Here is a 15501-nt window from a genome sequence, read left to right on the forward strand (position 1 = left end):
TCCTGAGAGCATGATTTGCAGGGTGGAGCTGAGGAGGATGATGCCTTGGCTCTGTTGAGATGTTTTGCCCGGTACATCTGCAGGGTGTTGGTTGGTCAGAGACATTTGAACCTTTTGCAGGTTGAACTGTGAACAGGAATATGGGATCACTTGTGTCATCAGCTCAGCTTCTCCATAGTAGAGCTACAGATGATATTACACTCTTAAAAAAAACCCAAAACCACCAAAATACTCCCAGACAAACAAAAAACATCCACTAAAATCACCTTACAGCCCAGAGGAAAATGTGCTTAAGATAAGAAGGCAACTCTGTCTCCATTTTTTTGGCTTTATGCGCACTGGACATCTGCTGGTCTGGTTCAAATTGAGTGTACAAAAATTTGAAAATATTTATAGCAGCTAAGAATGCTTTTGACTAATTCATGATCATAAGACTTATTAGAATAAATTGCATATTCAAATTATTACTTCCTTTTTTGCCTTTCTGCTAGCAGGGTGTTTGTGGATTTGACATTAATTTGTTAGATTAATCACATTGTGCAGTGGGAATGTGGCGCTGTCGCATTTGAAGGCAGTAAAAAATAGTGTGATTATTTAGGTATTTCTGCAGAGAAAGTTGGTGCAGCTTTAATACCAAATACAAATTGCTGATTTTCTCATTTGGTAAATTACATTATAATGTGTTTTGCTTTTTTTAGATCACATTGAGGTCATCTCGTGGAATCTTCTGAAAAATCAAGAGTAATAGGAAGAAAATGTTTAATAAAAGTATCTTCTCTACGCAGTCAAACTGAAACAGGGAAGGTTCATTGCAGTAAGTATTACAGGGCTGGGGTTTTCTGGGGTTGTTTTCTATTGTCTTTTGCTTCTAAAGTCAGCATGGTTATTAGGCTTTTATTGTATTTGGCTTTGTATAGTTGCATTAAAAATATAAATGGGTGACTCTCTACTCATTTCAGCTGATCAGCCGGTAATGGACTCATGGATTGAACCATGGAAGTAGCTGTATCTTGGGAAATTGGGATGGGTTTCAGGTTTTTCTCTTGGCTGCTGTGTATGCTGCCTGTGGTTTTGAGCAGGGGGCTGTCTGGTATACATGTGATTACATATAAGCCTCTATTTGCTGGAAAAAGTTAAAGCACTGCTTATATTTTCCAGGGAATTTGAACATACACTTGTTTTTTTCGTCTGTAACTCTCCAGTCATGGCTCTTATGGCTGACTTTATTTTTGTTGTATCTGTTATTTGTCCTGTATTGCAGTCCCATCAGTCATCAAATTTGCTTAGATTTTCAGTTTATGAATATCAGAGACATCTTTCCTTCACTGTTTGTAGTTCACTTCCAGCTTTTGTGAATTCTGGGCTGACACGTGTGTCTCATTTCTGATAAAAGGAGCTTCTCTACCTACTGCAGGGACTGTGGATGGCACTTTTTGCTACCAGATAAATAAACATTTATGTCCTGATATAGTGTAATTCTTAATTTCTGTATCCTTCATATGCTTGAGATGGGAAATGTAATAATTTTTCTGACACTTTGCATCAGATTGTCAGATGTTTAAACATATTCTCCTTAGAACCTGGGCAAAAGCTGCATTTGTCTGATGCATTTTAAATTCATATGTCTGATGTAAAATGTAATATGTAAAATGCATAGTCTGATGCATTTTACTCCTGCTGTGTGAATGTAACTCTGCAGGAGACACTGGAAATAGTCCTGAATGCCTGGTTGGGAGTGAAAAAGATCTGGCCATTTTAGAACTGAGAAGTGTGAGAAGTCATTTTACTTTACAAGAAGTATATTTCAGCATATTGCTCTATTACCAAGAGGAAATGACTCCCCTTAGCTTCTTCTTTGAACACAGACATGTACAGGGTGTCATAGAGCGTCTGTGGAACCTAAACAGACAAGAAAAGCTTTTCATACTTGGTGTTTTTAACAAAGTGTGTTTCACTGGCAGAATAACATGTTTGGATTGATTGATTTCCTGTCTTAAAGGAAAAAATGTATAAAATTTTCAGTTCAATGTGGATTTAAAGCTGATGTGCGTTAGTTCCCTTTCTCTAGGTACTTGATAGAAATGCTACAATTTTTAGTCAGCACATTTAAATTTTCATCAGTTCCTGATCCAGGCCAAATGTCAAGTGACTGGTAAATACTCATGTGCAACATTCTTGGGGCACCTGATTCTGAATTCTGACCCCTGAAGTGTTCAGGAGTGTGTTATGTGGAGTTATTTGTCTTTTACTGCCTTATTAGATTACACAGTGGAAATATAGGCACCTGTTCACAAGGTCCCAGTACAAACAAACAAACCAGCCTATTTGCTGCCTGCACACTTAGCTTGACAAGTTAATTCTTGACTCTGGTAATCAAGTTACTGAAACAGATAAACAATAAAGTTACAACTGAGCTCCCCAAACAAATAAAATGAAGAATGTCCACTGGAGACAGCTTTTGTCAGTTTAAATCATTGTTTTTAGGCTTATGCCACACACAAAACTTGCTCAGGTGTTCAGTAGTCAGTAAACTTGTGTTTCTTCCCTCCCCCCCTTTTTTTTTTTTAAGAGACTCAGAGAATTCCATTGTTACAACTTAAAATTAATTCAGATTTTTCCTTTTTGGAGAAATGTTTTGCAACCCATTTGCTTGTTTTTAGTTGGAGTTTGTGTATTTTGCAATTGTTTTTAGTTTTTTGCTTGTTTTTAGTTGGAGTTTGTGTATTTTGCAATTGGAATTTTAAAATTCCAGTTAGCATTAAAATAAAGTCCTCTCAGCATCTCTATTCACAGTTAAAAAACCAGGTGGAGTTCTTGTGAAGTTTTAGAAGCAGATGCTGACTCTCACAGCTGGGGAAAAGTAACCCCAGGAGCAGTCAGGCCCTGCTGAAGGGATGCTGAAGGCTCCAGGGGTTGCTGCATTTCTGGGCACTGTGGAGCCTCCATCCATGGAGACTTGCAAAATTATGTGTGCAGACTCCTAAACAACGTGCTTTAACTTCAGTGTTGGAGCTGAGCTTGGAACCAGCTGATTCCCAGAGATACCTTTCAGGCTAAATAGTCTCTAATTCCTACTTAATCATAAATATTTTTTTGTCCTTGTGATGAATGGCCAGGGCTACTTTTAGCTTTATTACCTTTATCTTCATGACAAAAGGGATTTCTAGGATTGTGTTTTTCTACCAAATGGCATTGTATTTCAACTTGTCTTTATAAATAAGTTTCATGAAAAATATATATAAAATATATCTAAATATTTGCATTAGAGTTGTTGGATTTCCTTCAGTGTTTGCTCAGTCCTTGACCAGTCCTGTCCATGTAACAAATGGCTGTGTGCAGCCACCTCTGAATCTGTCATGGGGGCATTGAATCTGGTGTTGGAAGAAAAATAACTGCAAAAATCCAGATTATGTAAGAAACAGAACCCATCAGGAAGAATGCCTGGCCAGATGAAGCATGTAAAATCTATAATTTTTTCCATTAAAGGGCATCTTTCTACTTTGTAAGATCCATGGCATCTTTGTATTGAAATAAACAGGGCAGGAGATCGTTCTCCTTTTTAATGCCTCTATTGAAAATGAGCTCTGGTGGGAAGAGCCGATGGGTCGCGCTCACGCCGCCGCTGCTCCCAGGAGTGGTGAGGAGGAGGAGGAGGAGGAAGAGTGCAGCTGTGTCTGTTGGTCTGCAGGCAGAGCTGGGGCTTCCATCCTCCCCAGAGCACCAGGACATTCCCCCTTTTTCGGTTTGACATTCAGGGTCCTCTGTCCAGCCGACGTCTTTTAGGTCAGGGTGAGGGGTAAAAAGGATCTCAGCGGGCACTGGATTCTGTTCCTCATATCTAGGCATTGGTTAGATCTCTTAATTTCATGTTGGCTCGTTGATTTTAGGGGTTTTTGCTAGATTTGGTGAGGGGTTTCCTCATTTGCATGCCATCCTCCAGGCAGCAACTGGCCCAACCTGTGAACTCTGCCACCTTTAAAAAAATGGGTAACTTTTCTCCTCATAACATGTATGAGACTTAAGCACAAGCTGCTTGTGTGTTTTGGGCTGTGTGCCCTCCTTGTAGGTGAAAATTTCACTCCTCCTTGATACTCAACTGCTTTTAATTATTTCACTGGTTCACCTCCCTCTGTAGATACATGCAATCTGTCTGCTGGAGAATAATCCCCTTTCCTAGAGGTTTTGATCAAAATACCAGAAATAACTAAAAGGTGAATCTTTTAGTCCCTGTGTGAAAAGGTATCCACTTATAGGAAAACCTCCGTTTCTGTTTTTAACTTTTTTTTACAGTAGAATGTTATCTAGATGTAACATCTTAACAGCCAGCTCCTAGTGAGATGTGATGGTCTAGGTTCATTTGTATAATTCCAAAGGAGAGGAAATATGAACTATTTATATATTTAAATGTCTTATAAGTGGAATGTTTCCTTTGTGTTTACAGTGGAATAAAAAATTATTTTGAGTGGTAGAACAGGCAAGGAGATCCCAGAGAGCAGAACTAATCCTGGTTTATTATTTCTTAGTTTTGTTGTGGGACTGTTAAGAAGTCAGGTACAATTCTTGTTGAGCAATGAGAGGACAGGGTCTCTACAGTTTACTTAACAATAAAGTTTTATTTACAGTTTACTTAGTACAATAAAGTAATAAAAGCTCAGATTATTAATGAATCTTTTCAGATTCATGACAGTAGTTTAATAATAGCTTGGGCTGTTAGAAAGCCAGGCCCTTAGGCTGTGGTTTTGCCTACAGTTTGAAGTTATCTTAAGAGCTGTCAAGTGGCCAGGCAGCCCTGAGGCTGCGAGGAGCTGTCCCTGTGCCACTCCTCTTGCACCCTCACTGTGCAGCTCTAGAGAAACACCTTACTGCCTGCCTTCAAATGACATCTTTGTTCTGCTTCAGCTCCTCCTGCTCCTTTCCCATTCAGTCTGACTGTCCCTCCTCCTCCTTCCCTTGTGCCCCCTCCATTCACCTGTTTTTGTTTGCTTGTTTAAAACATCCCAGTGAGTGTGCCATCATTTCAATGTTTATTCTTGGGACTCAACATACCCTAACATTTCATGCTGGCCTCCTGATGCTGTTTGGTTTTTGCCTTTTTTCTTTTTTTATTTTCTTCTTTTTTTTTTTCATAATTTTTTAACGTGATCTCTCCATAACTGCCCCTGAAGGCCGTCAAATAAAGATCTGCTCTTATGTTACCTCCTTGCTAAAATTATCTCGAGTGTCATTTCCAGGCTGGGAAAAAGGCAACACTCCCTCTAGTTCATGAAGTATCTACAGTGCTGTGCAGGGTCAAAAGGGCTGAGAGCTGACCAGTTCTGATCTGTTCCCAAATCTTTAGTCTCACCTTTCTGCATAGGAGCAGGACCTCCAAATGCATTGCCCCTCCTGTCAGGGCCCACTCTGCCTGCTGCTGTTGAAGTTTTCCAAAATATCTAAGAGAGCTGTTTAGAAATGCTTCTAAAAGTGATTCTACCAGATGTTTTCTCACAGCCCAGTTGATACAGAATACTGAATAACTGGCCTGGGCTTTTCTTCTTTGAGCTTTTCTCCTTTTTCTCTCCCAGGCTCTGTTGGTGAAGGTGTCAAATGAACTGTTTCTCACATGACAGTGCTTTTCTGAGCTGCCGTTTTCTTCCATTCCTTTATAGTCCTTCCTTCTCAACCATGCAGAACTGCATTCCAATCGGCTGAAAGGGAATGTTCTCCCATAGTGTCCCCAGCTTGTGTGTGATCCGGTGATTGTGTGAAATTACACAGCAATACGGAAATGTGAAAGGAGTTTTTCTTCTCCCTGTGACCCAGTCTGCTCGCACAATTGAAATGGATGGCCTGAAACTGTTTCCATTTTTATGTGACTATGCAGTGATTTCAGGGCAGAGCAGAGGATGGCTGTGGAGTGGCTGTGGGAAGCTGCTGTGTTCCCGTTTGCTGTTCCAGAATCACATGCTGCCTGGGCATTGGCAGAAGTCTATCCGAAGCTGGGATTTAAGTTTTATTCCCTTGTTCAGCTCCTCATGGATAGTCTTCAGAGGGAGCAGCAGATGTGTGTGCTTGCCTGAGTATAAAGTAACAGGAAGTAAGATTTGCCTTCTTGTTCAAGCAAAGTCCATAAGTTCTTCTGAGCCTGGAATACCACTTCTCTATGTGTAGACTTCTTTTCCAGGAAAAAAAATTTCTGAAGGCAGTCTCATTCACAGCAAGTTTTTAAGTTATACTTAAACTGAATTGTAGAATAATTCTTGTAAAAAGGGATGACTAGAGGTAATCTAATCTAACCATCTGTTCAAATGAAGTTACTTTAAATTAAATTAAATTTTAATTCGTAACCAGTTAACATGCTTGCATTTTTTTCATATCTCTGAGTCCTGTGTAAGTCAATTGCAAATTTAGGTGCTCAGCATTTCTTGAAAACTGGGCCACTTTTATTTAGAGGCATTAATATTTGAGTAGAAACTGCATTCGTTTTGGGTTTAAAATCCTGACTTCAGTTTTTAAAATTTGGTGAATAATTACTATGGGTACACTAGAGGAATAAGGCTACAGGAGATGAACAGGCAAAATAATCACAGACCTGGGACAAAAAAAAACCCAAATGAAATTATCTTTGTTTGTGGAAAATTAGTGAGGAAAATGAGACAATCTAGACTTGATGGCTGAGAGACCACTCTTGGTACCAGTGTGAGCACTGTGAGGGATGGAGGCCTTTGAAAAAGGCCTTTTATGTTTTCTGTACATAGATATTTTTAGAAAACTAAATGGTGATATTTTTATTCTGATTTCTGGAGAAACCCTGACTAAATGGACATTTAATTTTCCATTCCATAGGGCCAGCTCATGTGGCAGTTGAACTGAACTAAACTGCTGGGAAATATTTATAGTACCACATGATCTTTAAAAATAGCTTTCCAGTCTACTTTGTAGATGTCTGGAATTCTTAAAATCTTTGCTATTGTAGGTAGATACCCGTGACATTTGGGGAGTGGAAATATCTCTGCTTTGTTGATTTAGGCATTTGTATTTATCATCAAGTTGTATTTTGGCATTTGATTTAGGCAAGTTGTATAAAATCAAGTTGATTTAGGCATTTGTATTTATCATCAAGTTGATTGTATTTTATTTTTAGATTTGGAAGCAGTTTGGATGGAAATGCACCTGTGCAGCTGTAGAAGGCCAGAACCTTAAGTGGGTTCACTCTAGGGCTAAATGAGAATTGCCGTGGAGGGTCTGCAGGGTTTCCATGGTCTGAGTGGCACACAGACCACCCTGGAGTTACCAGTGTTCTGGTTTTAAAAGGGTCATTACTGGTCCTGTGTGAGCAGAAAACACAGTTCTTAGCAGCTCAGTCACTGCTGGAACAGGCGGTGCTGCTCCTGTCGCATGAAACCTTTAAACAAACCTCTGCAGCTCCTGAAAGGTGCCTGTGCTCAGCTGGGGCTGGGCTCTGTCTCCAGGCAGCACTGACACAACCAGAGCACACAGCCTCAGGCTGTGCTAAGGGAAATACAGGCTGGATGTTAGGGAGAAGTTTTTTACAGAAAGAGTGATAAAGGTCTGGAATGGCCTGCCCGGGGAGGAGGTGCAGTCCCCATCCCTGGGTGTGTTTATAAACAGACTGGAGTGGCACTGGCTGCCAGGGTTTAGGTGAGGTCTTGGGGCTGGGTTGGATTTGATGATTTGAAGGTCTCTTCCAGCCTGTGGTTCTGTGATTCCCGTTCCCCCCGGTGTCACCCGTGGCGGTTCCGTGGGTGAGGGCCGCGCTCTCACCGCGCCCTGCTCCGCTGCCGCTGCCGGGCCAGGCCGCTCGGGCCGCGGGCAACGGGAGGTGCTCGTGCCCGGGGCTTCCATTGTGTGCCCGCGGGTGGGACGGGACCGCAGGAGGGGGGAACGCTGAACAGCGCTGCGGGCTGCCCTCAGAGAGAGCTGCCCTCAGAGAGAGCTGCCCGCAGAGAGAGCTGCCCTCAGGGGGGGTGAAGGGACCGGGAGCCGTGAGGGGATGGGAACGGGAGCCGTAAGGGGATGGGACCGGGAGCCGTGAGGGGATGGGAACGGGAGCCGTGAGGGCGTGAGGGGATGGGACCAGGAGCTGTGAGGGGATGGGGAGGGAACGGGAGCCGTGAGGGGATGGGACGGGAGCGATGAGGGGAGGGAACAGAACTGATGAGATGAAACGGGAGCGATGGGAAGAGGGAACGGGAGAGATGAGGCAATGGAACTGATGAGGGGATGGGGCAGGAGCAATGAGGAGAGGGACAGGGCTGATGAGGAGATGGAATGGGACTGATGGGGAGAGAGAATGGGAGTGACGAGGGGAATGGAACAGGAGCAGTGACATGGAACGGGAGCGATGGGGGCAGGGGGTAGGAGCGATGAGATGGAAGGGGAGTGATGAGGGCATGGAACAGGAGTGATGAGGGGATAGAACGGGAGTGATGAGGGGATAGAACAGGAGTGACGAGGGCATGGAACAGGAGTGATGAGGGGAGAGGGTCGAGCTGGTGCCCAAAGTGGCCCTGTGACAGCCTGTGGCAGTCCCAGGCAGCCCCCAGACACTGCCCTGGGCTGCAGAACAGCTCCCAAGAATTTGGTTGAGGAACAGAAGAGGATGTGGTTCTACAGAGCTGTGAACTGGCCCTCATCTAATGCATATATTTGTCTTGAGTGTCTTCAGAAGAAATCAGACTTTTTCAATCTTTTTAAAAGACTTTTTTTCTAAAGGCCTTCTAAGTTTCGTAGGATATAAGTCTTCCTGCATAGTCAGACTCCTTCTCCATCATTCTACTAGGTTCTTTCCCCTTGTTTCTTCTCAAATATTTCATCTAAAGCTTGCTCATCCTTTTATAGTACTAGATGTTTACATGGTTAGAAAAACGATTACAATGGTTGTGTTGTGTAAGTTCTTAGTGTTTCTCCTGCTTAGACTACGTGATGTGCTGCTGCCATTTCCTAGAAAAAGACTGGTCAGATTGTCATCTCGTCTGTTCTGCACAGTGAGATACTGTTCAAACACTGTTCTTGTGTGTCTGCATGGGCTGGCCCTTTTCACTACTGCAAGACTTCTGGTTTTTTTTAGCCCCTTGACTGCCACATGACAGAGCAAGCAGTAGATAAAGAGCTGTATTGATCACAGTGATGATTGTCTTGGATGTGATGCTCAACAGTTGTAAAAACTTATTACATAAAGCAAAAATCTGGATGAGCAGAGTGCCCTTAGTTTTTGCATATCCAAAACAAGTTTGCTTCTGATACCTGTCCTTTATGTAAATATTCATAGGTATAGTGAAAAAGAAGAGTAAATCCAACTTGAAGAGCTGTAGATATTTTTGTGCCCTTAAAATGCACCCGTGTTTTGAAGATGGGTGGTGGAAAAGAAACTTACTCCTTATGGAAAGTTACTTTTCGATATATAAATGATCTTCCCCTCCAACCTTTTGCCATATGTTTGGGATGATAGCATACTGATTTCATCCTGAGAGAACTGACCACATTTCAGGGCTGGGTGACATCATTTCAGATGGAAGATAGCTCTTCTAAAGACTTTTCCAAAGGCTTGGTGCTCAGGAGAATAAATACTATGAGAGATAACAGGGCATCAAAATTTTCCTCTGACACTGCATTATGTGTACATTTATAATTACCACCTTCTTTGCAGCTACTTTTACTTATGTTTGATTAGTATTCTGTATTATAATTCAAGATAAAACATTGAACATTGCATTGGATTTTATGTTGGCGTTCTTTTAACAACAGAAAAACAGATCTCAGAGGATGACTGATAGGGGATTTGTGGTGAGTTCAGAAGTAAAGGATTTAATGACACAGTGTGAGTTTTCATAATTGCTGCATTCTTCAAGAAGTTGGTTTTAGAAGAATTTATCTGATGCAGATAAATGTTGAGTGTTGATGACAATTAAAGTGGATTTTGTACGTTTAATGTCTAAGTCTTTTGCTGATATGATAAATTATTTTCGAAGGAAAGTTCATTGCATTGTTATTTCATGTCTCATTTTTTGCAGTGCTCCAGACAGACTCTCTGTGAGCATGTTCTTGGGCAGCTCTCAGCTTCAGGGTAACCTTACAAACTCCCTCCCATGCTTGTCCTTTGTATCTCCTTGGTCAGCACTGCCTGATATTTGCACCACCTGGATTTAACTCCTGTACATGTGCAAGTCAACTACCCAGGCCAGGTAAAATTGATTTAACTTCTGTACATGTGCAAGTTAACTACCCAGGCCAGGTACAATTGATTTAACTCCTGTACATGTGCAAGTTAACTACCCAGGCCAGGTACAATTGATTTAACTCCTGTACATGTGCAAGTTAACTACCCAGGCCAGGTAAAATTGATTTAATTCCTGTACATGTGCAAGTTAACTACCCAGGCCAGGTACAATTGATTTAACTCCTGTACATGTGCAAGTTAACTACCCAGGCAGGTAAAATTGATTTAACTCCTGTACATGTGCAAGTTAACTACCCAGGCAGGTAAAATTGATTTAACTCATGTACATGTGCAAGTTAACTACCCAGGCTGGTAAAATTGATTTAACTCCTGCACCATGTGCAAGTTAACTAACTACCCAGGCCAGGTACAATTGATTTCTCCAGCTCTGGCTGCAGTGTGGGAAGCCCTTGGAGCTGGGTGGTCCTGGGCTCTCAGCAATGTCCTGAAGGAGTCATGATGGATTTGAGTTTGGCACAAGATAGTCTTGCCTGCCTTCAGGAAAATGGGTGGGTGGTTTAGAAAGAGAGCACAGCCCCAGTGTGAAACCACAGCCTCTGAAATCCTACTGATCCTTAGTCTGAAACTCTGGGGATGTTCTGGGTGCCTGGGTTTTGTTAACTGGTACTGTGCAATGCTCCAGTGGTTCTGCTGGTGGCCAACACTTGCTGGAAGTGTTGCCTACATTTTTTTTCCTCCACTACTTTTGTACCTGCTCTGTATGACCTGGACACATGATTTTAGGGGGAAAACATGAGGGGGCTGCAATTCGCATAAAAATATCTGCAGCTTACTTTTGACTGTGTCTGTCCTTAAAGTATTTTAGAAATCAATGAAGAAGCAGCCTGCTTCTGGAGGCTCTTTTTCCTCTTTGTCAGTTTTTTTCCTTTTTTCCTTTCCAAGTCTTGTTGATTAAATGAGGAGATGTACTTTTGTTGGGAGGTGAGGGGAAGGCTGTAAGGTGTCCTGGCTTCTGGAATGAGGCTCTTAGCACCAGAGCAAATTCTTTTGTCTGCCTAGAGATGGAAAGTCCTTTAAAAACCACAACAGCAACACCCAATTGAAAAATCCTGTTTTAGGGCTTCTTCTTTGTATGCATTAAATAAATAAATACCAAGATGAGTGATAAATTTCCTTCTTCTGCAGATGTTCTACTCATCTGTGTTCCATTTCTTTCCATTAGTATAAGCAGCTCTGACAGAACTGCTGGTATATTAAAATACAAATTGATTAGGAGGAAGAGTGTGTGGGCACATACATATATATGAATCTGACATTTGCAGGTTAAAGCCTAGAGAAAATGTACACTTACATGGGGAGGTTTGAATGCTGTCTGTCAGTACTACCTGTACCTTAGAAAAGCATTTTGTATTGGGTTTTGCTCCTGTGAAATTCGAAGTCATTGATTAGACACTTGTGGAGCCAAGGTTAAGTGCTGGTTTAATTACTTCCTTCTTTTGTAAGTGAGCTTGTTGTTACTGTGACAGTGGGCAGGAGTAGCTATGAGGTTAACAGCCTGAAATAGCTTTTTATTATTATTTGAATTGTTGGTTTTTTCCTTTAGCTGGAAGTTGTTTAAAATGTCTCTGGTGCTGTTACTCTCAATCCAGATGGCTTTTTGCCTTTGTTTCAGTTCCTAGATGTGATATTGAGAGTTAGTCACCACACATGTCCCAGCTGGGGCTGTGACTCATCCCTAGAGCTGCTGTGGGTTGGCAATCTTGAGTTTCTCAGGATAAAACCTGGTTCTCTCTCGCCCTGTGATGTCAGCTCTTGGGGCAGAAGGGATGCTGGCTGCAAAACACACTGACCTGCTTCCTTGAGGAAGGAAATGTTAAGTAAGTGCCTGAAGGCAAGAATAGCTCCTCAGCATGCTCAGATTGGTCAGATGGCTTCTCTTCCCTTTTTAACTGAAAATGCAAATGGAATTTTAAAAGATTCTGGTGTCTGTGCTGGAAATCTGTAATTGTAAACAAGTATCTTACAAGAACTTCATAACTCTGTGTTGTGGTGGTTGGGCTCCAGGATATGGAGCAGCATTTTTAAGGCTTGTTTCTTTGAAGATTTTAAACTCTTGTTGTTGCACTAAAGGGTTTCAACAACTGCAACTGTGAAAAACATCTGAAAGAGGATGAAAACAGAAAAGATACACTGAAGTAAAGGAGGAATGAACTGTATACAAAATAACTACATAAACCAGATTTTCTTGCTGCTGTACCCATCCAAGTAACGCTTTGTATTGGAAATACCTCTTTATTTTACCCTCATGACCACAGAAAATAACTGCAAATGTGTGTATCCAAATATGAAAAATGTTCAGTATTAGGATTTTTCGCTGACTGCTAATTTCAGTTACAACAGAATTGCAGCCAGCATTTTATGAGTACCAGTAACTGGATGGAGGAAAACAAATAGTATCCCACTAAAGTAGCAGCTTGTGGAAAATATCCTGATTGGTAATGAGGAATTAGACATTTTGTCTGGGTTTGTTTTTTTGGGTAGATGCTGTGTTATTCCAATAACGTAGTCTGTGCTGGGTGTAATGACGGGGTAACATTTTACTTCTTTCCTTTAGACAGCTTAGAGCTCACACATCATGCTAAACTTTGCATGTCCAATGATGAATGGATAGTTTTGTAAACTGTGGTAATTCATATAAAATACCTTCATATCTGATTTGTTATTTTTACCATACTACCACCTCTAATTACTTCTGCTTTAGTTTAATCTGTTCAGTGTAGGGGATTTTTTTGGGATGAAAATGTAGGCATAATGGTGGTAAAACTATTTTTTGATGATGGTAGAAGCTCCCTAATTATTGCTTCTATTGAGAAAAAAATGTTTTTTCCTTATGTACTTACGCTTTCTGAAATGTACAGGTGTTTTATTTGGCATTAATGAAAACTCTTCTATATTTTATCTAGTACAAGTGAAATGTGATCCATGCATTAATGTGGTTACAAGATATGTTGGCAGCTTCTGCTGGTCCTCACAGCTTTGCTAAGGCCAGGTGGAAAGGTGCTGGAATGATCTGGGTTTTGTTTTTCAGTATATTTATGTGGCAGTTAGAGTGGGATGGAGTGTGTTATCAAATACCTGAGGCAGCTTTGAACTGCCAGGCTGATTTTTGTGCTGCTGGCATCATGTATAATCCATTGTGGGGAAGGGAAGGACTAACAGAGATATTGGAAAGCTGCAAGTGGCGTTGAACATTCCGACATTTTCTTTTACAAAGGGTGATTTCCCACATCTTGCGCTGTCCAACAAGAATTCAAAAGATGCAGGTGTAACTTGTCTGTTAAAGTGCCTTATTGTGTGTTTTCCAATGCTCTCCATCCCTTTGGCAGCTGAGGAGCATTGTCTGGATGAGGAAGAAGGTAAATGATTCAGTGAGCCATGGCTGAAGGAAAAACTCAGCTTTAGAGAGTGGTAATCACAAAAGAAGACTTGGAAGGTCAGAAAAACCAGTGGTAGCATTCAGAGTAAATAGGAATGTGCTGAAGTACAGAGGACAGGCTGCAGGAAGGCAGAGGAGTGAGCTGCAGGAGACCATGGGCAGGGTTTCCTCCTACCCTGCAGGGATACAGTTCCCACCGTGGGTGGAGTTCAGTGATCGTTCTCGAAGGGTGAAAACAAATTGAGATAAGTGTCTTCAGAGCAAAATGGCACTTCCTAGTAGTGTAGTGTGTAGTAGAGTCAAAGAAACTTTTCCTGCTGTTAATACAGACTTTCAAGTTGAATGTCACTGGCCACATTCATGGACAACTAAGAGGAAATTTGCAGAAAATAAAATAATGAAACTGATAATGAGTTTTCATATGAAATATTGCCACTCCTCATCCATAAAGTTTATTTTGGTTGTGTTTTACGCAGGTAAAGTTTTAGAGAGAACTTGAAATTAATTTCTAACTTTGTTTCAGCAAACCTCTAATTAGTTTTTTCTCCTATTACTTAGTTTTAATGACATAAACATCTCAACAATAATGCTTTGCTAGGCAAATACTTTTATTATATTAAATATCATTAATGAGTAAAAATATGATTATGTGTTTGTAATACTGGCATTTGAGACCTCAGAGTTGTAAGCTGAGCTGTACAAAGCAGGCTTATATAAACCTTCCAAAGACTTTAAAATGTGTGTCTAATTATAGAAGGTTAAGTATACTGAATTTTAGTTGTTTTTTTTTTCCCTAAGGCCATGTGGTTATGATATTATTGAGATTCCATAATGCCTCCTGCCGTGACAGACAGCCTCGACATCTGGGCAGTGGATTCACAGATTGGTGCTGATGGCTCAATATCTGTGGACTTCCTGTTGCCCACTGGAATCTACATCAACCTGGATGTCCCTCGAGATGCCACCATATCTCAGATTAAACAGGTAACACCAAATGGACAGTTAGCTGAGCTTTGGAATGAGGGCTGGTTCTGATTTTGATGTGCCCTCTGGCAAATCAAGTCATGAATTTTAGCAGACATAGGAATGAGGTACTGAAGGTACGTGCCCAGCAGACTGACTGATAAAGCAGTGTGTCTGGGGGGTTAGCACTGGGTTTGGGCAGATGGCACGGTTTGGAAAGTGGCTTCTTGCTGATAGTTACAGTTCAGCAGAGGTTATTCTAATAGCTCTATATTAATACTGTACTGCTGCTCTGAACCTTTTTCTAGCACATTGGCAATCCACTGTTTGCTGATCTGACATTTCCCCGATTGGATTTTTAGTGCAGAAGTCACAGATTGGGCTCCTGCTTCTGTTGACTGGCACCAAAGATAATTGCTTTAAAAACTGTCTGCCTCTTCTTAAAGGTTTTGTACAAATTGGAGCATCACTTCAAACATGATGGAATGTCCAAACAAAGTGAAGGGGAGAATGTAAGGAAGTGAGCACAGACACTAAAAAGCAATCTACTGACCTTTGATCAGATAATGGCCATGTGAGGACATTGCCTAATTCCTCAGTAACTTGTCCCAGTGAATGAATTACAACACAGACTAACCTACTTCTAATATATCAAGTGATTTCAAGTGATAAAGATTTTGAAAACAAATGTGTAAGTGACAGCAATAAGGGATTGGAACTAAACTGTCTGGTTTCCTTGCTGCTTGTGGCACAGGGAAACTTGACATGCCATAAATAAATATTGTTGATGTTTAGCTATTTTCCAAAGAAAAGGAATGTTGATGCTAACTACGGAGGTCTGTCCTGGAAATCACTCAGGATGGAGACTAGAAGTGAGACAAAGTAAACATACAATGATTTATAGTGGTAAAATTTAAACAAG

General features: G+C 41.2%; 1 protein-coding gene across 9 annotated transcripts in view; it reads left to right on the plus strand.

The window, feature by feature from the left end:
• PIK3CB (phosphatidylinositol-4,5-bisphosphate 3-kinase catalytic subunit beta) overlaps positions 1 to 15501 on the plus strand; it is a 99227-nt gene that overhangs the window by 47846 nt on the left and 35880 nt on the right. For all 9 annotated transcript variants that reach the window (XM_084212601.1, XM_084212599.1, XM_084212598.1 and 6 more), the window contains 2 exons: positions 699 to 814; positions 14415 to 14600. In XM_084212601.1, coding sequence (XP_084068727.1) covers positions 14448 to 14600 — 153 coding nt within the window. In that variant the 5' untranslated portion in view covers positions 699 to 814; positions 14415 to 14447. The remainder of the gene's footprint in view (positions 1 to 698; positions 815 to 14414; positions 14601 to 15501) is intronic.

This window comes from Fringilla coelebs (assembly GCF_963513975.1).
Source record: "Fringilla coelebs genome assembly, chromosome: 10".
NCBI lineage: Eukaryota > Metazoa > Chordata > Aves > Passeriformes > Fringillidae > Fringilla > Fringilla coelebs.